This window comes from Numenius arquata, chromosome 9 (assembly GCF_964106895.1).
Source record: "Numenius arquata chromosome 9, bNumArq3.hap1.1, whole genome shotgun sequence".
Lineage (NCBI taxonomy): Eukaryota > Metazoa > Chordata > Aves > Charadriiformes > Scolopacidae > Numenius > Numenius arquata.
This window is the reverse complement of record NC_133584.1, coordinates 29,152,650-29,180,512: the sequence shown is the minus strand read 5'-3', so window position 1 is coordinate 29,180,512 and position 27,863 is coordinate 29,152,650. Positions and strand designations below refer to the sequence as shown.

At 53.9% G+C, this 27,863-nt stretch overlaps 1 protein-coding gene across 2 annotated transcripts; it reads right to left on the bottom strand.

Moving 5' to 3' along the window:
• Positions 1 to 14,257: 14,257 nt before the first annotated feature.
• On the bottom strand, positions 14,258 to 27,554 carry ETV5 (ETS variant transcription factor 5). 2 transcript variants are annotated; one of them, XM_074153105.1, is made up of 12 exons: positions 27,229 to 27,554; positions 27,028 to 27,115; positions 26,834 to 26,881; positions 26,670 to 26,720; positions 21,351 to 21,480; positions 20,977 to 21,231; positions 18,931 to 19,190; positions 18,158 to 18,217; positions 17,623 to 17,691; positions 17,076 to 17,245; positions 16,122 to 16,223; positions 14,258 to 16,009 (listed from the first exon to the last, which is right to left on the bottom strand). In XM_074153105.1, exons 1-12 carry the CDS (start codon positions 27,271 to 27,273, stop codon positions 15,788 to 15,790), a joined length of 1,500 nt encoding a protein of 499 aa, XP_074009206.1. In that variant the 5' UTR covers positions 27,274 to 27,554; the 3' UTR covers positions 14,258 to 15,787. The 2 variants fall into 2 exon arrangements, with proteins under 2 accessions (XP_074009206.1, XP_074009205.1); XM_074153104.1 differs by having other exon boundaries at positions 14,264 to 16,009; positions 17,076 to 17,299; positions 17,617 to 17,691; positions 27,229 to 27,273.
• Positions 27,555 to 27,863: the final 309 nt, after the last annotated feature.

The window sequence follows — 27,863 nt, the reverse complement described above, 5'->3', positions numbered from 1 at the left end:
TTGTCTGTCTTCGCTTCCCAGGCAGCAGCAGTGATGCTGAGTAGACCCACCCACAGCGAGATGGTCCATTTTCTTTTACGATGTTTGTAGCTAAGAGCTCTGGTTCCCTGGTGATGTGTGTCTTATAAAACATTTTTTTAAAAAGCCATTAAATAAAGGAGGCACCATCACCACTCTTGAAAAACAAAACAAACCAGAAAAAAAAATGCACACCAGAAGGAAGCAAAGTTGGGTTGCCTTTCCAGGCTCGGGGCACTGCTTCTGCAGATGCAAACATTTATGGCCATCCATTTGTGAGCACAATTGAAGCTCTAGAGCAGAGTTACCACCCTGACATTATCTGCACAAACTCGATCCCTCAATTAAATCTGGGGTTTGTGGCCTTTGAACGGCAGCTGCTCCACTTTCCCAGCCAACGAGGTGCTCGAGAAAGCTAAGCAGGTGCAAGAACAGACTTGTGTCTGCTTTTGATAATGCCCCCCATCTTTTCTTCCTGCTTTTCTCCACCGCCACTTGGCCAGAAAAACCTCAAGCCCAGCTGCTGGTGCTCCAGCTGTGCTCTCCAGCTGTGCCCTCACCCACCATGTGGATGCTGGCAGTGGTGTCGCAGTGGCAGCTGGCTCTCCCAGCTCCAGACCCAGGGTAGACCTCTGCAGCAGCTGGGCTGTTGCATGCCTCTGTGCGTAGGCACCACTATAGTTAGGAAAAGGGAATAAAAAAAATTACAGTTAGTGTCCAGATACAGTATGCCTTCAGTAGGTGAGACTCCATGCTGTCCTGAAGAAGTGGGTCCAGAACTACTTGTCTGCTTGCTGCGTACTCTTCCTTAGTCTCCCTTAAATTTGCCTGGAAAATCCCTGTGGTGGGGCAGTGTGGCCAGTCTGTGGAAGAGAAGAGCAGAGCTTTGGGACCCTCCACCTGTGACCCTCACGGTCGGAAATCCAGGCAGGCTACAGGCTATGAAAACATGCAGCTTTTGTTCCAAAGAGACCTGATATGACTCATAGAATCATAGAATGGTTTGGGTTGGAAGGGACCTTAAAGATCATCGAGTTCCAACCCCCCTGCCATGGGCAGGGACACCTCCCACCAGACCAGGTTGCTCAAAGCCCCATCCAGCCCGGCCTTGGTGATTAGACTTATCTGGTGATTAGATGAGGGAGAAGAATCCTGAGGGCAGATATGCTCCTGCTGTGGGGGTTATGCAAGCCATAGGTGGGCTGCTCCTCCTGCCTTTCCCACAGACCCCTCAGTGGCTGCCTTTCAAGAGGAGAGAAGCTACCAGCGGCAAGACCTGGAGCAGCTTCCCCAAGGAGACAGGCAGCACAGGCAGAGTCCAGCTGCTTTGAAGGCCCTTGGTGAAACTCTGTAGTGTGATTCATTTAAAAACAACAGTGCAACCCCAGAGAAACCTTCTCCACAGCAGTTTTGTTCATAAACAAGACACAACTGGAATAGTTTCTTTAATACATTTTACTTGTAAAGAACCAAAACCCCATAATTAAAAGACATAACTTATTTTATTGTCTTTGGCCCTGACTGGGTTAGAACATTTCTCAACCCAGATGATGCCAAGAGAATTTAGGACCCTCAATTCCAAGCTAGCAGAGCTTTGAGCCTCAAGGAGCTGCTGATCTTATCAGGCTGGCTCAGCCACCACTTCTTCGCCAGACCTTTCTTCAGACGTACAGACAATTTGAGACAAAGAAGTGTCTGCAGTGCCTCAAAACTGGCTTTGCTGTGTTACCCCAAGCTGCTATTGCATAAGAAGAAATAACAGGGACAGCCAGCACGGATCAGAGATGGTAGCAACATCAGAGCTGCCAGCCCGGACCAGCCGCCACCAGTGGGACTAGGGCCAGGAACAACATGTGAATGCCCTGGAAAGTCAACCAGCTGCCAAAGCTTTCAAAGGCTCAGGGACCTCTGTGTGGGGGGAGTAAGCCTGAGGGAAGCACAAGATAATCCCACTGATCAACCACGGGAAACTGCAAGAGAAGTCTGAGAATCTCTGAAATTTGGGAAATTTTTTTTTAAGGTCTGCCAGAGTTGTTCAGTAATGGCTGTGATTGCCTTTGAAGGCCAGATCCAAAGTCCAGCAAAAAGCTAAACAGAATTAAAAAATCCATACCAAATAATAAAAAATAAAATCCATACCCGTAAAAGTGTGACTGCATTTCTATAGCTATCAGATCAGACAAGGGGGAAGAGCTTGTTCTTGGACTTGTGCAGCTCCTGTATGTCCTACAAGAAAGCAATCCGCAGGGAATTTTGCTGTTTTCATTTTTCCAGAGACACAACTTACTAAAAAAATACAACAATGACCCCAAAAAGTTGTTTATTAAGTGGAAGGACTTGTTTGCAGAGCAGAAGTGGAAGGGCTGGGAGACAGCCAAATGGAGAGAACCATTCTCCAAATGAAGAGAGCAACACGTGACACGGGGAAGCCCGGGTCTCTTGCAAACCAAGCAGCTACACCTCCTGACACATGGGCAGGTGAGCACGAGCATGTCCCGGGCAGGGCTGCAGCTGGACACCCCCATCCTCCCTCAACTTTGAGTCCTTCCAGAAGACCAGCACTGACGAATGCCCTCAGCTGCTGTATGAGGGTATTGAGGCACGACCTGTTCTCCTGTTCTCTTCCACTGACCATGGCTGGAGATGGGGTTTGGGCTGGACAGTTCTTTGGCCTGGCTCAGCATGTCAATCCTTGCTTTAACGAGACCTCCTCATCTTGTAATTCACAAAATAGCTTCTGAAGACTGTTGTGGAGAAGATAAGCAAGGACACTATACAACATTTCCTAGGGCTCCTGAAGGCAACGTGTAATTAGACCCAAACCTGGGCATCAGCTGGGCCTGAAAGTTCTTTTGCTCGCAGTAACTCAGATGAAATCCTTACCCTCATTCAAGGCACTACTTCCAGACAGTGGGACATTCTCCTAGTTTAGGAGACAAAAAAGAGGACTTTGCTGAAGTTAGGTTGCTCTTCAATCTTGCCCAGGCTTCGGCAGAAGAAACCACCCACCACAGCAGTGTGGAGGCTCTTGGCAGTGTCACAAAGTGGGCAGGGTCTATAATGCAGAACCTGCTATGTGGGTCACACCAAACACTCATGGATGGAGAGGCTGCAAAGGGTGGTTAAAACCACCACTGCCCCACCTTGCCAGGGTCAGAAGCTCTACCCTGCACCACAGAATCAAATATGGTGAATGTTGACAACAGTTTAAATGGGATGTTAAACCTGACCCTGCTTAGAAGGAGTGGCTGGCCAAATATAACCCTAGCAATAGAAGGAGAACTGTAGACCCAGGAGCTCATGAACCGAGACATGCACCTCTCCATTTCTACTACAAGATCAAATCACAGGAGCAGTGGGAAGATGTAGTGCTCTCTCTGTCCGTGTCCGTCCCAGGAAAGCAGAGTAGGGTACGACGAAGGTGATGTGTATATCACCAACTGTCTGCTCTCTCAAAGACTCCAACCTCTATTTGGCTGCAATTCCTACTACACACGGTATTTTTTTGTTTTACAAACTATTTCTGGAAATACCAGGAGAGGAGAGACACACCCCACTCCCCCCATGTCTCCAGCAAATGATATTCTGATTTATTGTGACCAGAGAGCTACTGAGCCAAATGCTCTGGGCAAAGGCATGCAGCCAGTCCTGGAAAGGTGGGGCTTTGGACATGAGATTGTTAGCGCCAGAAAGGGCGCGCTGAACCCACTGACGAGATACAGGCATCAGCCCTTCAGAGCAGCCCAGTAATTTTCCAGATCATGTTGAAAACAGCACTAGAGAACAATGATCACACTGCTCTTACTGCTGCACCAATGGGTTAGGCGGATGCTGGGCTGCTCCCAGGGTGCTGGGCACTGATGGTGGCCACATTACTTGTGTCGGGCTTGACATGGATGAATCTACACTTTTGGTGCTTTGCTTCCCTGGTGTTTGGCTGGATGCGTGGAATCAGGTTACAAAAAATGCTGTAGGTGCTGCAAAAAAACCACAGTACTTAGCCTGGTCTTGTCTCAGAGGAAATGCTATTTTATTTAAACACATCGTCATTCATAGTGCTTAGATAACGAATGCAGGATTAAAAGAAAAAGCTCTATGTCTGGATACAGCAGTGCTTTAGGCAACAGGAGAATAATATTTCAAGGGTGGAAGGCATAAATGTGCAAAAAAGAAGTCCCCTTTTTTGCACAGCTAGTGCTTGTAGCCAGCCTTAATTATTTATATTCAGGCTCAAGGTTGTCCATAGCTCCTGAGTCTCTTGAGCAGCTGACGGAGGAGGTCCCTTGGGCAGCCCGACCTTTCACTGACACATGGGCTGCACTTTGTCTCAAATACTCCCTTTTCTCAATGCTATTTTTTTTTTTTTTAGTGGCAAGGCTGGTCTTTTTCATCTGTTACTTGCTGGAGGCAATAGCAGAGCAGATTTCTTTCTTTCCCCTCAAAAACAAAGGGTTTTGGCAAAATAGTTGACCGTTCTCCAGCAGCCCTTACAGCTGGGTGTTTGGTCAACCATACGACAGCTGATAAATGTTGCATATGAGTAAAAGTGACATTGTAGTGCCACAGTACTGCCCAGTCTGCCCAGGTCTCTGCTAATGAGGGTGATGCTTAGATGTGCTAATAGGGGCTGGATGCCTCCATACCCTACTGGCCTGGACTTACTCTACTACTATGTCATTATTATTTGATTATTCAAGAATATTTTTGCTTTTCATCTTATTCCTCTTAGCATTTCCATCTCTGTGTCCTTCTGCGGGAAAGGAGACAGAGGCAACCTCGGAGCTGCAGCTGCTCAATCTGTGTCCAGGACTCCCTCACGCAATAGCAGTTTCTATATGTGCCTCTGCTGTGCGACTGGGATGTGCCTACTGGGAATGGGGGCCAATACCAGTCCCCTTGGTCACCATGACCTGCTCCAGGACTGGGGATATGTCATATGGTCAGCTGCCACCCCAACGGTAATGGGGTAAAGGTGCAACAGACCCAAGAAGAACTTGATCAAGGGGCTTGCCCAGGCGCTGCCATGTGGCAAACAAATTACCCATTACTGAAGCATTCAGAGTCCAAAAGTGGAAATAATAAGTTTTCTATGTGAACCAAGGTATAATAATACTCCATAGTCAATGTCTTCTAAAGGCTGACAGCTCAGGTCCAGCACAGAGTGCCTCTGCAACCAATTTATTTGCTTGGAAAACTGGAAGCAAGGTGGGGGAAAGCAGCATGAAGACATGCTGTTAAGGAGGAATTTGGGTGCCTGCAGCTCCTGCAGGCTCCCCGGGGGGCAAATACCCAAGTTACTGCGCCTGTTTGGCTTTGCCCGTACATGAATTTCACTGAATTTCACTGAATTTTTAGAGTTGGAAGGGACCATAAAGATCATCTAGTCCAACTCCCCTGCTGAAGCAGGATTGCCCAGAGCATGTCAGAGCACATCACTCAGGGCTGCATCCAGGCGGGGCTTGAAGATCTCCAGAGAAGGGGACTCCACAACCTCCCTGGGCAGCCTGTTCCAGGGCTCTGGCACCCTCACCGGAAAGAAGTTCTTCCTCATATTTGAATGGAACTTCCCATGTTCCAGCTTGTGTCTGTTGCCCCTCGTCCTATGAAGGATGTCTCCTCCTAACCATGGCCACCTGATTTTACCAGGGGAGAGGAAGGAGCTGTGCTGGTGGTGCAGAACTACAGCCATGCTGGGGAGAGTCAATCCCAGCCCGCGAGCTCTGCGGCTGGTGAAGCCAGACGTCCTGTGTTGTGGTGGGACTGTCCTAAGTCCAACGTGGGATGAACATTGGACTTAGGCTTCTTCAGTGCATAGGGTATTTGAGGCCTGGCAGTGAGGTCTAAGCACCTCTGTGACTTGGGGAGGAGAGAGGTTTCTACCTCTACGCAGTCTCCTGTGTTCCTGACAAAGCCATTTTTTGGTTTGGAGTTGTATCTCCCCAGCAAAAAGAATGTCTTTAAAAGTAGCCACCATTCAAAAGTTGCAGGGGTGAATTGACAGACGGAGCATGGTTGCTGGAGCTTTGTTTCCTTTGGAAACCAGGCTAAAAATACCCCATTCCTGGCTGACAGCTCTGTCACAAGCAGCAGCACGCAGTGGGAATGCAGGGCATCTCCTCTGCAGCCTGTCTTTTGGCTAATCTGTGCAACAATGCACACCAGATTGAAGCTGAAGAATCACAGAATCATAGAATGGTTTGGGCTGGAAAGGACCTTAAAGATCATCCAGTCCTACCCCCTGCCCTGGGCAGGGACACCTCCCACCAGACCAGGTTGCTCCAAGCCCCCTCCAACCTGGCCTTGAACCCCTCCAGGGATGGGGCAGCCACAGCTTCTCTGGGCAACCTGGGCCAGGCTCTCACCACCCTCACAGCAAAGAAGTTCTTCCCCAGATCTCATCTCAATCTCCCCTCTTTCAGTGTCAAACCCTTCCCCCTCCTCCTACGGCTCCCCTCCCTGATCAAGAGTCCCTCCCCAGCTTTCCTGGAGCCCCTTTAGGGACTGGAAGGGGCTCCAAGGTCTCCCTGGAGCCTTCTCTTCTCCAGGTTGAACCCCCCCAACTCTCTCAGCCTGTCCTCGCAGCAGAGGGGCTCCAGCCCTCCCAGCATCTCTGTGGCCTCCTCTGGCCCCACTCCAACAGCTCCATGTCCTTCTGCTGTTGGTGGCCCCAGAGCTGGAGGCAGCACTGGGGGGTGTCTCCCCAGAGCGGAGCAGAGGGGCAGAATCCCCCCCTCGCCCTGCTGGCCATGCTGCTGGGGATGCAGCCCAGGGTGTGGGGGGCTTTCTGGGCTGCCAGCGCACATTGCTGGGGTGTGTGGAGCTTCTCATCCACCAACACCCCGAAGTCCTTCTCCTCAGGGCTGCTCTCCAGCCATTCTCCACCCAGCCTGGATTTGTGCTTGAGACTGCCCTGACCCATTTGATCTTTCAAAGGCTGTTACCAACTGTATTTGTCCAAGCAATAGCCAAGGCCATGCTTTGATACTTGGCACCTGATTTTTGCACTAAAAAAGTCCAGGTGATGCCATTCTCTGTGGTGATACCATTCTTGGTGGTGATGCCATTCTGGCAGCTTTGGGACTACTGTAAGATACGTGTGATAGCCACAGAGCTCCACTTCTCAGCTCCCTTCCAACACCTCTGTTGCTTGTCCCATACTACTTTTCACCATATAAAGCCCCAGGCTTCCAATTTGATCACCTTGCTGTTCCTGGCCACTTATGCCGGTTCCATGACAAAGGTTTTAAAATCTCAGACACATGGGCATGCTTTTAGGCTAGCTGCCTGCAGGTGTGCAGCCCAGGACATGTTTCAACACTGCTGCAAACAATCAGCAGCTTTAAAGAAAAATTAACTTATCAGGCCAGTTCTTGTCAAATCCTCTCACCTTGTGGATGAAATCTGTTTACTTTATTGCTTTAGAAAAAATAATAAAAGAACACACCTCTGGACTTAGTTGAGCATGGGCTGCTCCATGTAAGAGATCTGTACTTCTTCCAGGTACTGGAGAGCTCTGTTGTAAGGAAGGTGTGAAAGCCAAGTGCCCAGCATCCACGCGAGGGTCTCCATCACAGGGTTCAGCTGGGGAGGCTCTGTGGTGGAGAGAAAAGAAATGAAGGAAGAGAATTCAGGGGTCTGTGCTCTGCAGCTTGCTGTGAGCTGCTTACAGCAGGGTAGAGGTGAACAAGAGGCACCTCAGAAATGCTTTTTGGGGGGTATGTCAGCTCCAGACTACAAGGGGAGATAGGGAACTGAGAACAGTTGTGGAAAGTACGTCTAGCTTCATGTGTGCTCTTGGTCTCACACTAGACACGAGACAAGCTTCCAAGAGACCCATATCTGACTCCTGTCCCTGGTACTGATTAAAGAAGAAAAGTTCACACGTGCTAAGTCAAAAATCTCAAGGTAAGGAACTAAACTCTAAATTGCAGTAAGAGATCTAATATTGTGGGTGAAAAGGGCTGGTCATAGAATCACAGAATCTTCATGGTTGGAAGGGACCTTTGAGATCATTGAGTCCAACCAAGAAAAAAACAACCAACCAACCAAAAAAAAACCACCAAACAAACAGACACAAACAAACAGACACAAACCAACAATCTCGGGCACTAGAACATGCCCTGAAGTGCCATGTCTACACGTTTCTTAAATACCTCCAGGGATGGTGACTCCACCACCTCCCTGGGCAGGCCATTCCAGTGCCTGACCACTCTCTCAGTAAAATAATTCTTCCTAATATCTAATCTAAACCTCCCCTGCTGCAACTTCAGACCATTTCCTCTGGTCCTGTCATTATTCCCTTGGGAGAAGAGGCCAACACCCACCTCTCTACAACCTCCTTTCAGAAGGTCATTGGAAGCGGTGGGAGTGCAGTCTCTGAATGGAGGCTGGATAACACCCAGGGTGCAGGCAGGTTGAAGCCCAAAGGGAGCAGCAAGCTGTTCTTGTGTCGTTACCTTTAGAGAAACAGCCAGGCTGTGTCTGGCAGAGTGACAAGGAATGACAAGGCTCCTTCTTTAATGACTCATTTCGGAAGAACAGCTTTGGTAAGCAACTATTTTGCACTTCGCTGTGATTTCAGAGGGTGTGAACTGAAAAAAAAAAAAAAAAAAAAGAGTCAATTGAGCCCATCTGAGAACAGAGCCCACGTGGCTGCAGGCTCAGCCTGATGCTGCAAGCCAGGAGGGGGACATGCTGCTGCCCGTGTGCCACAGGGAAGGCCAACACATGCAGGAATGGAAGGGCCTGCAGCAAAAGGTTGGCTCCGTAACATGTTGTCAAAGCGGTGGCTAGGATTTCAGCATGGCTGTAAGGATGTCCTCTCACCTGCTACGTGACTCATCCTGGTGATCTCATTCAATAAAACCAGAAAGGCACTACCAGCCTGGCTGGGCTGAAAGGCAGGGCCACAGCTGCACTGGGAGATGCTGACCTAAAAAGGTGATGCTGCTCGCGAAAATGTGCAGTATGAGTTTCACAGCATTCGGTTGTGGACTTCAGATCGGGCTGAGAGGGAGCCCCTGTTTGGGGTACCAAGGTGGAGAAGTAGAAACTTCCATTGTTTCCACCTTTCCCAGCAGGTAATCGTGTTTCATTATCCTGCAGTGCTCTGATTGAAGCCACAAGAGCTTCAGAGCAGGATCTCATGGGCCTCTCTGCATGTCATTGCCTTCCACCTCTACTGGGAACATCCCCAGCATCACCACCTTATTTTCTGGTGCTGTAAAAAGCATCTGCACAGTGATCACTGAGAAAAAAAGAATGAAAGATTGCCATGGAAAGTGTTGGCATTCTGGTTTTTTTTCAAAGAAAGACTGTTTTCTTTCCACTTCCACCTTGGAAGCAAGCGATTTTGAGGCCCAAGCGAGTACCACTAACCTTTTTGCTTGCTCCCTCCATACACTGTTTATCAGCCTTCTCTGAGCAGTTTAGGAGCTGAAGACTAGCTTTGGAAAGGGTAGTTGCAGCTGCAGCCTGGGCTGCTGCTGCCCTCTCCTGGGTCCGAGGCAGCCAAAAAGCCAACAGCTGATTTATTTTTTTTTTTTTTTTTTAAATGAGATTCCTGCAAACCTGTGTGCACATCCTCTTGTAGCCTTCCAGGGGAAAGAAAACATTGGGGCGACTCTCTGAGGGTGTCAGGCCCAGGGATGCTACCCCGGCTGGCACCAGGGCTGGCCTGGCTGTGCCATTTTAAGACCTTCATTCCCTGGATGCCCTCATGACTCCTATCAAAGTTTATGGAAGGAAGATGGATGATCCGCTTGGCTGGCCCTTGCAAGGGTAACAGCAATATTGTGGACACACATTGTTTCAACCCTCAAGTGCTACCTGTTCTCTCCAGGATGGTTTTATTTATATTAAACTAAAAAGCCTCCAAAATAAGATGTTACAGCTGATTACTTGTACCCCAGAGAAGTCCACAGTTCCCTTGTCCAGTCCCTCGCTCTGATTTCATTGCCAGCTGAAACAAAACCTCCCACTTGCACCGTTTTCTCTGGCTTGCCCATGCTGTGGGTCTCCCCCGCCCAGGTCTCTCCCACCCAACCCTCCAGTGCAGGAGGGACCTCAGCCCAGCTTCTCCTGCTGCAATGAGGAGGGGGCACCCCCTCCCCACCTGAGCCTCTGGGAAGCATTTTGTTGATGCCTCTCCAAAAAGGGGCCAAGGAACGACAGAGTCTCCCCCCTGGCACCAAGAGCATTTAATGCAGCGATTGGCTAATGCTTTCAAAAGCCACTTAGTGGCTTAATACAGTATTATTGCCTTGGAAGCAGCTGGAAACTCAGCGATGGAGGACTCAGACACTTGGAGGTATTTGTGCTTTCTTTTCAGGAAGAAAAGAAGGAAGGAAGAAAGAAAATCTTTCTTTCTTTTCTCCTGGGAGCCCAGGAGAAGGTGGTTTCAGTGGTCTCCCTCTACCTGCAGCCTGCCCGGGAGCGGGAGGCTTGGACTCGGTGATCTGTCTCCCATGAAAGTCAACCCACCTGTAGCCCAAAGCAGACTAAAGCCCCAGGACAAAGGCTAGAGCTGAAGTCCTCCCTGCAATGTGAGTGCTTCAGCCTGTAGGTATAAACGCAATCACATTTTGGATACCAAGGTCCAGCTGTGCTATCACAGTGCGCTACAGGGCCACAAAACACCCTGGTGGCCAGGAGCAGAAGATGGATACCCAGCAGGTGGTGCCAGACCGATGCAAAGGGAGCTGCATACCCTCCACACCCCTGGGTGATAGCACAGCGCCTGGTGAGTGGATGAGCATCACTTTTTAACTACTTGCCAGCCCAAATTTTTCGGGTTTTGGTGGGTTTTTTGGGGGTTTTGGTTTTTTGTGGTGTTTTTTTTTTTTTTTTTTCTGGCGCTCACCCATATTGAAGTTGGCTTCACACAAGCAGCCACTCATGTCACTCCAGGTATTTAAAATGAACCCACTGACTGAAAAAAAAATCAAGCGTTTGAAGAGCCAGGGAAGACAGTAGTTGCTGCATTGTGACCTACCTCCCTGGCCAGGACAGCCAGCAGCCACACACACAACCTGCGAAGCCCAGGCATGAGGCCACCATGAGGGGCAAAGGGACGTTGGCATGGTGGGAGCTGTGTCTCGCTGCTCATGTGGAGCTGCTGCTGACCACACAGCACCTCTGGTCTCGGCAGCCACGCCGGGCTTGCCTGTCCTGCTGGCTGCCATAAGAACAAGCTGTGTGGGCAGGAATACTTCCCACAAATGCTGTTCCAGTCAGGGATCGAAAAGTCCATCATGGGCTATTAAATATGAAGTCCCTGAGTCACAAATCCTGCCCCAGATGGAAGTGCTAGACTATTTATACACTCCTGTATAAGAGCTACTGCAGACCTTTGGCTATCTCTATTGCTTTTTGAACATTTTCCAGTTGAGCTATATCAAGATGGGGAGAACAGAAATGCGCTCAGTGAATTATGGATGTGTAGAGAACCATAATGATGTTCTCCCTTTTATGGGCTCCTCTTTTCCAAATAATTTTTAACATGTGCCTTCCATTTGAACAGCTTTTGGACTATCTGGTGAAGCTGAGCTCTTATTCAACGCAGGGAATAACTTGGTGCACATTATGAATATAAAGAAAAGAAAATAGGAAAACCACATACATTCCCAGTCAATAGCAGCTGCCATTTTATCACCTGCTCACACAGTATCACAAATTGTTGTTCACCATGAATCACCAATGGTCTTGCTACCCCACCGATGGTCTTGAGTGGGAGGTGGAAGCTGTGATGTGGAGCTTTGGAGAAGCCGACACCAGCACCAGGGTTTTGCCCAGCCTGGATGACTGAATCCTCCCCAAAATGCTGCTTTGTCCTTCCCATCCTCTCTGCTCACTCCTCTTTATCCTCCCCAGCAGCGGGGGGAGTGGGAGGAAGGCAGGAGGTGTACAGTGCTGGGATATGCAAGGGGACCGAGGTGGCTGGACCTAGGGATGGAGCGGTGGTAGCCCTGGCCATTCCTGGTCCTGGTGGGAAGCAGCGACGGCCACAGTGGTGCTCCCTGGCCTGCCTCCCCATCCCACAGAATGCCGGAGTGTGGCCGAGGAGAGCTTGTCCCTGTGTCCTGGAGTGGTGGTTGATGGGGCAGGAGGTGTACAGGGAGCAGGGAAGCTTTACCGCCTGCTTCCCCTCCATCTCCCCCACTCCTGGTAAATGCTAGCCCAGGCTCTGGGCTGCCTGGGAGTGCTTGTCCACTCCCCCAGGGGCTGCAGGCAGGACTTTGAGCAGCTGTGGCTTGCTCCTCACCCTTGGGAGGGCATGAGTGGGAGCCTGCACCCAAGGCAGCTCCATCCCCTCTGCAACAGAGCAAAAGCCTCTTATGTGCAGCAGTATCAAATGAGGAGCAAATTCATGATGCCCTGAGTACTTAAAAGCCAGTATAGTATCAAACCCTCTGGGGTCTGAACCCTCTCCCAGCACTGATGGGCTGGAATAGAAAAACGCCTCTTTTTCTATCCTCACTCTTTGGCAAGAGCAGCCCATGGGCTGCCCTTGGGGCCACCAGCCCTGCCCGCAGCAGGATTTGCAGCGCTGGTTGGCTTGCGGCATGACAAGCTACTCGATGAAGGCTTTGAAAAGCTTTACCTTATCTGCTCATCCTTGTCACCCATAACTGGTCCCACACACTTGCGACCACTGGGGTGAGGCCCTGCCGCCCTGGGCCATCTGCCTGCCGGCAGCACTGCCGGTGGCCTCATTTTCCCCTTGCTCCATCCCGAGCACCAGGACTCGGTCTGCTGCAATCCCTATTGAAGTGGGATTACTGGGCACTGTCGTCTGGAGCTCAGATTGCCAGCAAGGTTTTTTTTTTTTGCATCCCCTCTTGTTTAACTTGATTTTTGCGGTCTTCAGCAGAGCTTTGTAGAAAATAAAAATGGGATAGAGCTGGGAGGCTGGCATGAGCCCTGTGTGTGTGTGTGTGTGCGCGCGCGCCCAGGCTGGGGGGTTTCACTGTACCGAGAGCCCTGTGTGGGTGCAGGGCGTGCGCAGCACTGCTGGTCCTGCCACAGCCCCAGCACAATGAGGAGGACTCGCCCTGTGGTTCCTTCTCACCTGAATGTCTCCCTACAGGCTTGCCCACACAGGAGAGCCCACCTGAGCATCAGGTAGAGGCTTACTTGCCAAAACACCAAGGCTTGGTGCCATGGAGCTCCCTTGGGAGTGTGAGAAGATGCCTTCAGGGGCTGAGCAGCTGATACTGGAAGGCTTCACGCAGAGTGAATTGGTTTTGCTAGGTGTTTGGGACATTGCTTTGCCATGCCTGGGCTAGGAGACAGCCACGCTTCTTCGCTCAGCCTAATACCTCAGGTGTGCTGAAAGAAGAAGAGCAGCTCAAGGACCAATTAGCAATGCAGCTGGCAGCCAGGCATGGATTGAGGCGTGTGTGGTATATAAAGAGCATTGTGGCACGTAAGGACTTTCCATCTCTCCACTGCCACGTCTAGCAATGGAGTTTGGTTGGGCTGTGAAAACAGCCTGCAAGAGAAGAGCTGTTTGTGTCTCCAGCAGCATCACCCCACCAACCTTAATGGGGACGGGCTGGGAGACAGTGGACACCCCAGCTCAGCCTGCTTTGACCAACTAAAATAGAGGCCAATGTGACCAGGCAGGTCTAGGGTGTTTGAGTTTTTCTCCAGCCTGTTGGGGGAACCACCTTCACCAGCATCAAGTCCTCGTGATGCAGCCCTTGCCCTCCACCCACCTCCTGCAGCCTTTTGGTGCAGCCCTGCTGCTCCATGGAGATTTTTCCCAGCCTAGAAATGGGGCCAGTAAGAGGTGAGAGGCTTTCCTCACGGTGCCAACACTGAGAGGTCCTCACCAGCTTTAGCCCTGCTTGATGGCACAGGGCTTGGGTTACCAGGGGAGAGAGAAGGGGATAGAGGCAGCTGGACTCACGAGCTGAGAAACTCTTGGGAAGAGGCAATATTGAATTGCACCTTGCTGGGAAGAAGCTGCCCCCGTTTCAAGTGGATCCTCTTGCTAGACATGGCTTTGTGAAACCCAGGGCAGCATCCAGACGCGGGAGCAACAGCCCCAGGGCTGGGGGGGGAAGGCAGCCCCCGGCTTGGCCCAGCTCCTACAAAGGACACATGACCCTCTATGCCCTCAACAATAGGCCATACCCTGAACCACTTCTGCCCCCACCAGCACATCCAGAGGCTCCCTCCCAGCCGGGCACCATCCCAGGGCACAGGGAAAGCAGGGGCCCAGGCAGCCAGGGAGGAACAGAAAGCAAGATCCTTTATTGTACACAGTACAGAATGTAATGCAGCTTTGCAGGATATACATAGCCCTGCTCGAGTAGAGATTATTTCAAATCAGTCCTCAGATTAACCCCTAGACCCGCCACACCAAGCACATGGTTAAAACCCTGTCCCCAAGGTGGTGTTCCCACAACCCAACACTCCCTATGGATAAAGGCCACTGCAGCCACCACAGGGAGAGCAACCCAGTCTACACAGAGTTAATCTTCATACTTCCCAAAAAAAGAATGAATCAGTCAAAAAAAAAAAAAAATCCAACCAAAGCTAACCAAGGAAGAGAAAAAATTTCCTATACAGCATTTACAACAAAAACATATAGCCGTTGGGGGTGGGGGATAGGCAGGTATGGATATATGAGAGGTGGAGGAGTGTCAGGAGGTGCAGCAGGGAAGGGGGAGCTGGAGAGAAGTGGGGTGGGGGACCCCACCGTCCCTGCCCATCGCGGCCCTACAGCCCAGCTCCGAGGCCATGCTGAGCAAGGGGAGCGCAGCTGAGCCGGCACCAGGGTTCAGCCCTGGCTCCCCAGGGAAGGAGAAATCGAGCAGTGAAATGGAGTGGACCAGATACTTCAGCCGCCGTCCCAGTGAGCTGTGGGCACCAAGGGCTCCCCGCCGCAAATGTGACACCGGGAAAGCCTGGGGGGCAGCCCTAGGGGCTCCGGGAACAGCAGCCAGGCTGCAAAAAATAGCTTTGCCTTAAAATACAAAAAATCTACAAAAATCAGTTTAGAAACTTTTTTTTTTCCTAAAACATCCAAAAAAAAAATAAAAAAGAGAGGGAGATAGTGTCAGGGGTCTCCTCCCCTGAAATGCAACCCATGGCACGCAGCTGGAGCTGGGGAGGAGTAGTGAGAGGGGCACGGAGAAGACCCAAGGGGGCTGGGAAACTGTTATATCAGGTTATATCACCAGGGAGGGGGCAGTTCAGGAAGAAGGCAGAAGGCTCCTTAGGGTTGGGGGGTAGGATGCTGCGTACATCAGCCCTGGGGTGCTGGCCCAGGCAGCCCCCCCATCCCTCCTCTGTGCAAATCAAAGCCCTTTCCACCACACAAGGCAGCTACGCGGATCGCGCTGGATGCAAAGCAGATTGTCATGACAAGTGGCCAGGTCGCCACACCAGCTAAGCCCAGTACCAGGGTGCTGCTGGAGCCATCGGCCCCTGCGGTGCTGGCAAGGAACAGGGGCTGGGTCAGAGACTGCGTTTTTAGCTCCCATCACCCCAAAACATCATGCCAGTGCTTGGCAGGAGGTGTCAGCCACGGGCAGTCCTATGCACTAGCCCTTGGACAGTAAGGGTGGGAATTCAGTAGTGACACACACCGGGCATTTTAGGTTCCTCAAATTTGTGTGTGTGCCTGTGTGCAGTTTGTTGTTTGTGTGTTGGTGGTTTTTTTTTTTTTTCCTTTAAGAACAGCAAAAAATATTCTTTACAAAAGCATATTTGCCCAAAGTGGATGCGCTAGTGCTCGTGGCTCTGGGGGGCGGCTGAGTCAGTAAGCGAAGCCCTCCGCGTAGGGAAGGCTGCCGCAGGGATCCATCTCCAGGAGGTATGCCGGGCTGTCCTCAAAGTGCGTCAGGGGCACCGTCTCCTCCTCGGGCGCAGGGCAGTCGGGCTCCATCTTCAGAAAGGGACGCTGGTTGTCAGGGTAGGCCATGGAAAAGAGGGCATCGGGGTCGCAGACAAACTTATAGACGTACCGTTCGCCAGCCACCTGGGAGGAGGAGGAGGGATGAGAGGTGCCTGGTGTGACTGACACTGGACCTAGCCCCGCTCCTGCTGTGCCCCACACCCTCTGCCCACCCCCCCATGACAGCGGGTCACACCTTCTGCATGATGCCCTTCTCGTAGTAGTAGCGCAGGGAGCGGCTGAGCTTGTCGTAATTCATGGCCGGCCGGTTCTTCTGGATGCCCCAGCGCCGCGCCACCTGTGGGGAGAGAGGCAGCAGCCATGAAGGCTCCATCTGGGGCTTGGAGCTGGATCCTCAAAGGGAATCACAACCAAAATGTGGGGCAGGGGCTCAGTTCTGGGAGCTGGAGCAGCCAGGGGTGAAAGCATCACCACGGTCCTAGAGCAGTTCCCCGCCTGCTGCAATAAATGCTCCAGCTCCAAGTGCCTGCTGCCACACCAGCACTGCTGCCAAACCGGGGGCCAAATTCAAAGACATTTGATTAGGGGATCCTGCCAAAAAAGCCGCTTCAAAAAACCACAATTTCCATGCACGGCATAAAAGATATTATGGGTGATTACCCACAATGCGCAGCTCAGCGCTGCAGCTGCTTTCAATTACTCCCCAAACAGCTTCTTCCTCTGTGTCACCCTCCCGCAGAGCTGATCAGCTCTGGCACAGCACCGCGCCACCACCGGGGACCCGGGGTGAAGGATGGGAGCGATTTGGGAGGGGGGAGCCATGTCCAAGTAGCGGGTCTTGGCGAGGCACCCAAGGTGTGGCACAGGGGCAATGCCACCACGGCTGGCAATGGCTGGTGGCTCCGGGAGCAGAGCGCGTGCCGCGCCGAGAGGCAGCGGTGGAGATTAAAGCAAAATTTCTACGGCTGCTTAGCACAGACGGGCAGTTGGCTTTTTCCCTCTCACCCTCAAAAGCTGCCCGGTGAGTAAGACACGTGTCTTGCTCCAAGCGCAAGAATGAACGGCTGTGTCGCACGGGAAGGATCCATCCCCCTCCCACGCCCCGTCCCACTCCCGCATTCCCAGGCTGCTCCCAGGCTGAAGCCCCAGCTCAGACGTGACGGGTGCTGGGGCAGGACCCACCCCGTACCTCCTCAGGCTCAATCAGCTTGAACTCCATGCCCCGGCCAGTCCAGGCGATAAAGTGTGAGTTGGCGGGGTCATCCAGGAGGGTGACGAGGAACTGCCAGAGCTGCAGGGACCCGCGCCGCTGGTAGGGAGGGCCCTCGCGGTACAGGGTGGGCTCCTGCTTCACTTTACCTGCCCACACCGAGAAATGGCTGGTTAAAAGCCCCGGCTCTGCCCCTCTCCAGGCTGTGCCCCCCACCAGGGGACACGATGTACAGCAGCACTGGGCTCACCCCTCTGCCAGGACACCCTGCGCAGGATGAGGACAGAGGGAGGGAGAGGTGCTGGGGACGGCACTGTAGGCAGGCGAGGTGTGGGGTGGGTGACAGGGATGGGGACAAGACATGGCGGTGATTCCGAGCAGCCACGCGGGACAACGCTCGGTGGCTCTCAAGAGCACCACGCCGGCACGCCTTGGCCTTAAAAGCTGGCTGCTGTGCAGCCCAGCCTCAAGTCTTCCTCCATGAGCCCTGGTCACCCTCAGCCCTCCCCTGGGGCCAGACTCTTACCCTCCAGCCTCTCCGGTACCACACACGTATCATCAAAATACAATCGTGTGTCCTTTTCATAAGAAAATCCTAGGGGAAAAAAAGACCCCCTGTGAGCACAGGGCACCTCCACCACCCCAGCCAGACCCAAAAAAAACCCAAATTTGGCCCATTCCAGCACCAAGACCCCACCCCCAATGCTGGGAGCAGCCCCATCCCCAGTTATTTTGGTGGCACCACACTGGCTCACTGGCTAAGCACCACGCAGCTCTGTCCCCTCCTCACCCCAGGGAGCTGGGAGAATCAAAACCTTCTTAGCATCTATATCGGGCGCGTTATCCCAGATTACGCAGCGCTGCTGTGCCCTCATGGCACGCTTGCAGGGGCCGGTGGCTGCGCAGCACAGGCCCTATTTTTAGTAGTGGTGCTGGCGCTGCTGGCATGCAGGCTCTCACAGGCACCGCAGTGCTCTTGTTGGTGATTTTTGGGGTGCCCAGCAGCTCTGCCCGCCCCAAGGGAGGGATGGGACACGCTGGGGATGCCCATGAGCACTCACCATCATGGCTGCTGGGGAAGACGCCCCCCCGCAGGTATGAGGACTGGCAGTTAGGCACTTCTGCAAGGGAGATGAAGGCAGCATTATGGATTTATGTCCCATGGGGCCCAAGTGCTCCACAGCGCGTTTCCCACCCCTGACCCCGAGCACATCCTGCAGCCAAGCCTAGGCATCTCACACCCTGGCAAACCCTGGGCCACTGCACCCACACTCTGCATTGCCATCCTGCCCCTCCCCTCTGCAAATTTTTGGGGAAAACCAGTACGATTCACAGGGAAGAGGAGACACTGAATGACTGTGGGGAGGAAGATTTAAGTCAGCTTGGGTTTTTACCACATTATTCAGGTCCTGTGGGAAAGGAAGCATCAACGCACCTCCCCTGCCATCTGCTCAGCCATGCCACCCTCCATCCCAAGGTCGGGGTATTTTTAGGTCCTAAGGCGATTAGAGGATTTTCTTCCATGATGCTGGTGGGGTCCAGCAGCCAGAAATCACAGCTGGCCCCAGGCCAGAGCTACGGTGGGACCTGCTGGGTGCCATGGGGCACCCTAGCTCATGACTGGCACAGACCACGCTGCATGGCATCTGGTGAATGCCTGCTCTATCCCCACTGGCTTTAGGGACGAAAGAGAAGGAGAAGAAAAAGATATTTACCAGGCAAAGCAGCAGCCCAGAACCACGGGAGCCCACCATGTCTGCTGCCTGTGAGCCGCTGGTGTGACCCACATCACCCTGGGTGCTGGCACGTGGCTGCTCCCCCAACTCACACCCACCTGAGTCGATGCAGTAGTCCCGGGGCTCCTGCTTGATGCCCATGGGGGGCTGGAAGCTGTGGCTGGGGGGGCCGGGCAGGCTGGGGCCACCATGCTCATAGAGTGGGTCATGGTACTCCTGCTTGAATCCCTGAGGGGGGTGGGGGGCAGCAGGGCCGAGGGGCTCAGAAAGCTGCCGGTGGTAGACGGGGCGGCTCTCCCCTGGGACTCCAGGCTGCGGTGGGAAGGGGTGGCAGGGCTCAGACAGCTGCCTCTGAAACCTGGGGGGAGAGGGACATGGTGTTACTGAGGGATGGCAGGGCCAGGCAAACCACTGGCTCCCATCCCAGACCGGGACCCTGTGCCGGCTTGGTGCCTTCAGCCCAGGGTGCTCCTGGGGTGGTTTGGGTGGCCTTGTGTTCCACCCACAGCAAGCTGGGATGGTTCCTCAGGAGCACAGCCACCACATGGGGACACAGCAGGGCACTGGGGAGCCCCATCCTCCTCCAAGCGCTGGGGACACCCCAGTGGGGGAGCAGGACAGCGCGTGGGCCATCGCTGCAAAGCACCGCACCGCGATGGCAGCCCTGAGCTGCAGCAGGGATGACTGGGTAAGAGTGAGGATGAGAAACAAACAAACAAACAAAAAAACCAACCACAAACCAAAAACCAACCACCCCACAACAGCAAAGTCTCTGTAAAGCGGTACAATCTTCCCCCACGGTAGGGGGCAGAGCCATGGGGCTCAGGGGATGCTGCACCCAGGCTGGTGCTTACGCAAAGCCAAATCCACTCCACAGCCCCAGCTAGCTGCTAATCCGCCTGCGTTGCTGGGATTAAACCTTGAACTCGGCAGCAGGGAGCACTATTTTCAGCTCCGGCGTGCTGTCACCGCTGGCTCGAGCCCCAGCAGAGTCTAACCTGGCTGTGGAGAATAGGGGACCATCTAAAGGGGGTGCTGCCGCACATCCCCTTGCCCTCCGGCACCTTGAAAGGTGATCTCAGCACCCGGCTCCTCTTGGCTGGCCGCACGCCATTTGGCTTGGTAACCGGAGCCCTCCCAGCTGCCGGGCTGGGATTACTCCATTTCCGAGCCGTGTCCCTCTGCCCTTCCTGAGTGAAACCCAAGCCCTGCACTGGCACAGTGCTTCCCGAGGGGTCACAGCCAGCCCCATGCATAGCTCAAAGGTCGCCCAGAGCTGAGCCCTGCTTTGCCAGGGAGGGATGCTCGCCTGCTGCGAGTGCGTCCCAAGGGTTTCCATGGTCCCACCTTTGCTGGGCTGCTCATAGCGGACATGCTGCCACCAGCAGCCGTCCTCACAGCAAAGGGCATCCAAGAGGCCACAAGCAGAGCCAGAGTCAACTATGAGTTGCACCACGCCACCTACCAACAACCTTTGTGCAAGCAAACCCAGGACAAGGGAGGGGACCAGCAAGGCCACCAGGGACATGGGGGTGATGAAGAATGAAGCCATGGCTTGGAGAGGAGGCAGGGAGCAGAGTCTCTCCCTCCACAGCCACAAAATCACAGGGATGCTGTGTGATGCACGGGGGACCTAAGGACCAACCTGCAGCCTAGGGATGCTCAGGGGCAGGATGGGGATGCCTGCAGCTCCCCAGCCCGGCAGGGCTCAGCTCAGATGGCAGAAAGCTGCAGTGGGTGGGAGAGAGAAGAGCAAGAGCCCTGACTCAGCACCATCGCCTGCTGCTGCAGGGTTGGATGCAGCCGGCAGCTTCTGCCACCCTCACCTTCCCCTGAAGCCAGGGAGGTGAAGGGTCTTCCCTGTGTCCCCAGGGCTGGAAGGAGCAGGTCCCCATTCACCGGGAGCTGCCTCATGGCGAGAAAGAGCCACAAGATCCCAGTGGGAAGCAGCAAGTTTTGCAGCACTGGCTTCCACAGGCCCCCAGGCAGCAACACCTGGCCCATAGTCTGCAACTGCAGCGGGGGAACAGGCATCCACCTTCCCTCCCCACACTTGGAGGCCGCTCATCCATCCCACGAGGGCCAAAGTCCCCATAAACCCCTGGAAGATGCCAGTGCTCACTTAGGGAGGGGGAAAGCCTTACCTGTGCTCTGCGGGGTATTGGTTTTCAGACATCATCTTTGGCATGTGCATGGGCGGGTGAGGTGGCCGTGGCACGGCAAAGGTCTGCTGCCTCTGCTCCTGCAGCGGGTGCGGTGCTGGGGCCGCCCCGTGGGCAGCTGCCTGCATGGTCGGGGCCGGCGGCGGCGGCAGGGCCGATCCCTGGTGCGCAGGAGACACTGGTGTGGCAGGCGGCGTTAATGGCTTGAACCCGGAGGAGGGCTTCCTGTCGTAGGCACTGCAGAGAGGGAGAGGGGCTGAAGGCGACGCTAACAAAGACACCGTGCAGCAGAGGCTGACAAACAAGATGAGTCCCTGTGCCACAAGCTGGGCAGTGTCCGCCCTCCCACTACCTACCAGCAGTTGTAGAGGCACTTGTCCCCATAGCCGGTGCAGAGAGCCTGCTCATGGCTGCAGGATGACAGCTCCGAGGAAGGACTGTGCAGCTCCCGCTTGATCTTTGCTGGAGGTGGGGCGTGCAGGACCACTGCAACGAAACAGGGGAGGATACAGGCTCGCCTGCATGGGAGAAGGTGATGGGGAATATCACCCCTGGAAACATCCCCCTGGGTGCTCTTTGCTTGGGAACCAGGTGCCAAAATACTTTCCCAGGAGCATCAGGCAACCAAACCACGGCAGAAGGATGCCCCAGCAGACCCTGATGTGCCAGTGGACAGAACCGCGGTGGCAGGGCTGACTTCTGCAGGGGAGGGCAGAGTTCCCAGGGCTGGGACAGTCCTTCTGGCCTAGGACATCGCTCATGGAGCAGGAGTCATTCCTGCTGGCATCTGAGAGGGGAACAGTGCAAGGCAAAGGGGGAAGAGCAAGGGTTGTGAGAAGGGAACCGACAGCTTGACAACAGTCACAGAGGAGACGCGTGCCCAGACCAGGCCAAAAGCCCCTTGGTGAGGGGAGAGAGCCTGGGCACTGCAGGCAGCAGCCACCTCCCTGAGCCACAGGGCAAGGAACAAGGGGGCTTTACAGCCTGGAGCTCCAAGAACTTTTAAGCGGGATGCAGTGACCCCCTCACCCTCGCAGTGGCATAGCCAGCTCGTAATTAGCTGGCCAGAGAGTCAGCAAGCAGCTAAACGGGATCCACCGTCCCCCAGCTCCAAGGGGGCCCAGTCCCAGGGTCCCACAATTGTATTAGTTGAAGTGGCAAATGTCCCATTAAACCCAAATCCTTCCCAGCCCCCCAAGCCCACTCGCTATGTATAATTTTAAACCAGGTAATATACACTTAACCTAATTAATTTCTAAAAGCAGGTGCTCTAGGAAAGGGAAAGAGCCTCAGAGATCTTTACCTAAATAGTGCCTGCAGAGAAGAGCCAAGACTAATCGGAAGTGGAGTATTAGCTTCATGCAAAGTCTAAACACAGCCCAGCTATAGGGGAGAGGAACAAATAGCTCCAGGACAACTGTTCACAGCTTGCCAGGTAATGAGCTGCTCCCCTAATTTGTCAAAACCTTTAAAGAGCTGCTGACTCCCCACTCTACCCCCACCCGAAACAGCCCAGCACAGCTGGTACCAAGGGCATAAAACTCCCCCAGGAGGATTTGAAACACGAAGCCCAGCGCTGAGCCAGCACAGCCTCCCGCCTGCCTTCCACCCGCTCCCCACCCGGATTTAGCCCCCTCCTCCTTCTCCCCCCTCAGCGAGGTTTTGCCGCTCTCAGCATTTCTGGCCTTAACGGGGGGCCGGCGCGGCGGCGGCAAAGCCCAGGCGCCCTGCGAGCCACGGGAAAGCCAAGAGGAACGGGCTTTGGAAGGGCTCCAGCTGCCTATTGCGGGCATGTTTCTCCCTAACAGGCTCCGTGTTGTTGGAGCGGGTTGTTTTTCCGCCAGCTGTACAATGGGGTCTGGTTATTCATTAAAAAAAAAAAAAAAAACACACACACAGTCTCCGAGCAGGCACCACCCTCCATTCACAAACAATTTGAGCGCTCCATTCATGCGGCCAGGGGAAAAAAAAAAAAAAAAAAAAAAGAAAAGAAAAGAAAAATTTCCCGTGAGCTTAGTGCTGCCATTCAAGAGTAGGGAAACAAGCCTTAAGATCCTAACACAGACCAGCTGGCCAAGCCCAGACTTTGTGCAACGTTTGAATTCCTTACACAAACACCACAGGACCAGCCGGCACTTCTCAGCAAGCGCCGCCAAGCTCATGGCTGGCCTGGGCAGTGAGGCTGGAGCTCATGGCAGCAGGAGCAGAGCTGGGCACCCAGGCTGGCAGTGGGCTCTCGGGACTTTGGGTCCTCGGCAGCAAGTGGCCAGACAGGGAGCAGGGAAGGCTGCAGGAGGATTCCTGGGAAAGGGGATACCCTGACCCAGTGCCCAACGCCTCAAAGGCACGTTGGATGCGTGAGCGCTTCTAACCTTTCCGGTCCTGCGCTTGGCACTATAATTAAAAGCTAAAAAAAAATATAAAAATAGGCAGAGGGAATAGCTTAACTACAGACAGGGCCAGAGAACATGCCTCGGCACACCCGTTCCGGGACTGAGCCACAGGAGTGGTGAGAGCACCCATGGGTGCCTGGCAGCCCCGCTCTAGATGGCTACCACTGCTGTGCCCGGCTGGCAAGGCAGCCCAACTGCGAGGGGAAGATGGAGGGTGTGTGCGTGTGTGTGTGTGTGAGAGGTGTACCCCCCCATGCTATACCGCCAGCCAAGCCAGAGATGCCCCAAATGTCAACCTTCAGCCAAGAGGTCTCCTGTGGCAAAGGTGACACCCCAAAGCCATTCAGGGCCTTGAACTGCCACTGAATCCCATGGTGGGGCACAAGGCAGGTTGTTCCCAACCATCAGCATGATGGGATCCCCAAGAGGCTGAGCCTGGAGGATGCTGGCTTTCCCAGTGGCACCCACTGTCTGAGCCATGGGTAAGGTGACCAAACCACCATTTCCAGCCTGGCCACCGGCTGGGGACCTTGGCACCTGCACAAGCCGTCACCTGGGAGCCAAGCTCCTGCCTGCCCTTCCATCCCCTGGCGGTACAGGACGCACCCAAGGTCACACCAGGAGAGGAGCCAGAAATAGAAGCCAGGCTCCTGCTTTCCTTTGTTTAAACAATCCTTCCTCAGAATCAAACCTCCTGCTTTCATTTTCGTGTGTAAGAAGCCCGGCTCCATGCCCTGCCCATGGCTTTAGCCATGCACTGCCCAGGCAGGAGCCCCACAAGTGCCCTGGCAGCAAACCCCTGCAAAAGACAAAGCCTCTCATGGTGCTTGATCTCCCCAGCACGACCCCGTCATTCCCCAGTTATTTAAACAATCGATCATGACAGAATATTGTACATACATCCTTCTTCCCAGGACCGTGGTGCCGGAGAGTCTGCACCTAAGCCAGGCCAGGGATGCAGAGCGAGGGCCAGTGGGGCGAGCTCTGCGGGAGTCACCCATGGCCTCCTCATCTTCCCAGGAGGATCTGTCACTTCTCCAAGCAGCTTAAAAGCACTGAATCCAGCCTCTTGCTGCTTGATGCAGGGTGCCGGGAACAACACATTCTGAGGAGCAACACATTCTGGCTTCCGAGGAGCCCTGCTTTCCCCATCCCCACAGCAGGATTTCCTGCCTGGTGCAGTGACCTGCTGCTCTCCAGCACCTTACAGCACTTTGCTGCCAAATCCCAGCTTTAAGCCCGTGTCTGCCAGGGACCCCAGCTACAAAAATCAGGAAAAGTGAATAAGCAGCAGCCAAACTGCAGGCAGCTGCCGTGTGACGAGGGTTTTTCAGCAAGGCAAAAACGACGCTGCAGTTTGGAGCATCTCCGAGACTCAGCTTGGTAGCATTCCCCACAGTGACAGGGTCAAAACTGAGCCTGGTTTGTCCCTTTTTTTTGCTGCTGTGCCGAGGAAGCTTGGCCCTGGGCATACCAAGGCCACAGAGCAGGAGATGGAGCTGGTTTGCCCGGGATAAGAGACAGCAGCAGCTTCTCAGAGAAAAGTCAGGGAGCTACACAATGGCCAGAACCAAGTCCAAGGTGTGCCTGCAAGCATCCACACAGACTAGGGAAGGACTTACCTAACAGGGAGCTAACAGGCAGTGAGCCCCGGTGGGACCCCCAGCCCAGGAAAGGAACACATCCCTGCTACTGAAATCCAGGTGCAGGGGGAAGACTGCACCAGATACATCCCTCTCTTTCTTCCTACACCACATGGTTCAAAATTAGAACGAAATGAAAAGATGGGAACAGAAAGCTGTAACCTAGAGACTCTCTCCTCTTTAAATGCTTTCCAGTACTGTTATGGAAGATCTGGTCTCCCTGTCCTTCACCCCAGTCTGAGCCCCCCCAGCCAGCACAGCCCTCCCCATGACAGCAAGGGAAACCTTTGCCTTCTCTCCCTGGGAAAATTAAGGAAGGTTATTATAGCAGGGAGTCATGCAGGGAGATCTCCTTTCAAGTGACAAAGTTGTTTCAATGCTGGGTCTGCAGAGGCCAAGCTGGTCAGGAGAACATTTAAAAGTCTCAACCAAATGCCCCCCCCTTTTTTTTTCCTTCTTTCTTTCTCTGCATCACCCAGAAAAGTCTCTCTTCTGTCTGAGCTCTTCAGGTTACAAGGAAACAAGAGACTGCCAAAAGGCACTGGAAACAGCTTCAGCTCTAAGAGCCACCCTCCCACGCACGCTGCAGTTTCTACCGCTCCAAGCAAGAGCTGCCGGGCTGCGCTAGGATGTCAACAGCCAGTTGTGTTTCTGACTCTGGGCTTGCCTTTTATCTCAGGGGAGACAAGGAAAAAAAGTGCATCTGAAACTTGGGCTGTCTGGAACAGTTTAATGGCAAGCTTCCCACTCAGAAATAATCAAAGAGCAATAATTAACATGCGTTTACTGTAGGAGAAGATACCCTTGCTGCATGCTGTGACAAAGCTGGAATGAAAAAATCTGTTCGACTGCAGGCTAAATTTGATTTCCTTTAAGTTCTATAGCTGTCTGGCTCAGCAGCAAAATCCAGCCACCAACACTAAGCTACTACTTCTCTTTGCCAGGTAACGACTCAAAACATCCTGATTCCCCCCCCTTCCCCTCCAACCAAACTTCAATGCTAGGAGCGCCAGCGTCCGAGCGCCACGCAACCACCACACGACATCAACCAGCCCCTGCCCTTGCCGCTAACCCGTTCCGGCAACGAACCGTGGCTCAGAACCAACTCTCGCTCTTATGCAATTCAAGAGGGACTGCATTTTCACTGGCCTCCTTTTAAACATGCTTGCTTGCCAGTGATTAATGCTGCTTAAAGTAGCTCAAGTTTCACCACTCAGGTCCACTCTTGCCAACAGCACTGGGTCAGGACTGTAAAAAGCTCCAGAAACTGCAGAGATTGTGGCTAACCAAGGAGCCCAGCACGGGCTCTCACATCCACTTGAAAAGGAAAAAGAGCATTTATAACCAAATCAACATTACTACGAACGAGCAGTGAGGCTCAGAGAGCCCAGAGATCAGTTAGAATTATTTCCATGCGCTTGGCTATAATTTTCCTCATTTACAAAAGACAGGACATTGCAAGTCTCATCTTGATGAGCCCAAACCACACGTGCTTTCTCCCAAAAGTCTGTGATTTCACGGGTTCAGCCCCAGTAACAACCACTTTCCCAAGGAAGCAGCTCCAAACCCACTGCCAGGTTTTGCACAGGCACCCAAACACTTCTCCCCCAAAGAACAAAAACCCAGAAAAATCACTTACAGTTGTCAGACTGGAAATCTGGGACAAATTGTTCATCATCGGGGACCTGAGCTAAAAAAAAAAAAAAAAAAACAACAAAAAAAATTGGTTTTATGGCATTTTTGGTTCTCAAAAATAAAACACAGAGAGATTTTACACAGAAAAAAGCACAGGTGAAGACTTGCCTTCAGCTAGCCAGGCCTCTTGGAGCTGGCTGAGATCCTGGAAGAGCTCTGGAACAGAGCGAGAGAATTATGCACTCCACAGAATAAATAAAACTGACATTATTTGCAGGATTATTGCTAAACCGACAAAGGCAAGGAGAGTGGTCTCAGGGGGCTGCAGCGAGGGCACGGCCGCCCAGGCCAGCCCTGCCTACCTTCCGAGTCGTGGGCCAGGTCGGTCTCCAAAAACTTCCTTTTCCTATCGGAGCCTGGCCGGCCTCGGGCCTCCTCCGCGCAGGACTTCTGCAAGGAGCAGGGCGAGAAGGGGTCGGGAGGGCGGCAACCCCCAAGGACAGCATGTCCCGAAGGATGGGGTGACCCCCAAGGACGGGGAGCAGGGCACAGGGCAAACTTACCCCGGGGCCCATGAAGGGAACCTGCTGGTCGTAGAAGCCGTCCATGGTGCGGGGGAGGCGGGCAGTGCCCCCGACCCGCTCAGCATCGACGCCGGCCGGGGAAGGGGGACCCCGCCTGGGCTCCGGCAGGTGCGCGGCTGGGGGTGCAGGGAGGAGGGGGTCAGGATCAGGCCCTGGCCCCTGCCGCTCCTCCCGTGGCGGGTCGCAGCCCCCCAGCTCGTGATGTCACCCAATTTCTATAGAAACGGCCGTGACATCACGCGCCGCGGGAGGAGGGAGAACGAAAGGCCGGGCCGGCGCCGGGCACGCCTCGCTCGCCCCCCCCCCCTCCCTCCGCCCCTGCCGGTGCTCGGCGCTGCAGGGCCGCGCCGCCGCCGGGCCCGTTCCCACGCCGCCCCGCGCGCCCCATTCATAAACTCCTCCTCCTCCTCCTCCCCCTCCTCCCCCGCGCGCGCGCTCCCGCGCCCTCCCTGCCCCCTCCCTCCCTCCCCCCCCGCCATTCACACCGCGCGGCCCGCGCCATTCATAAACACCGCCCCCACCCCGGCCCGCCCCGCTGCCAGGCCCCGCGTACCCGGCCGGGGCGCCGCGGGCTAAGCCGCCGCGGGGGGAGCCGGGGAAGGCGCCGCTCCGCG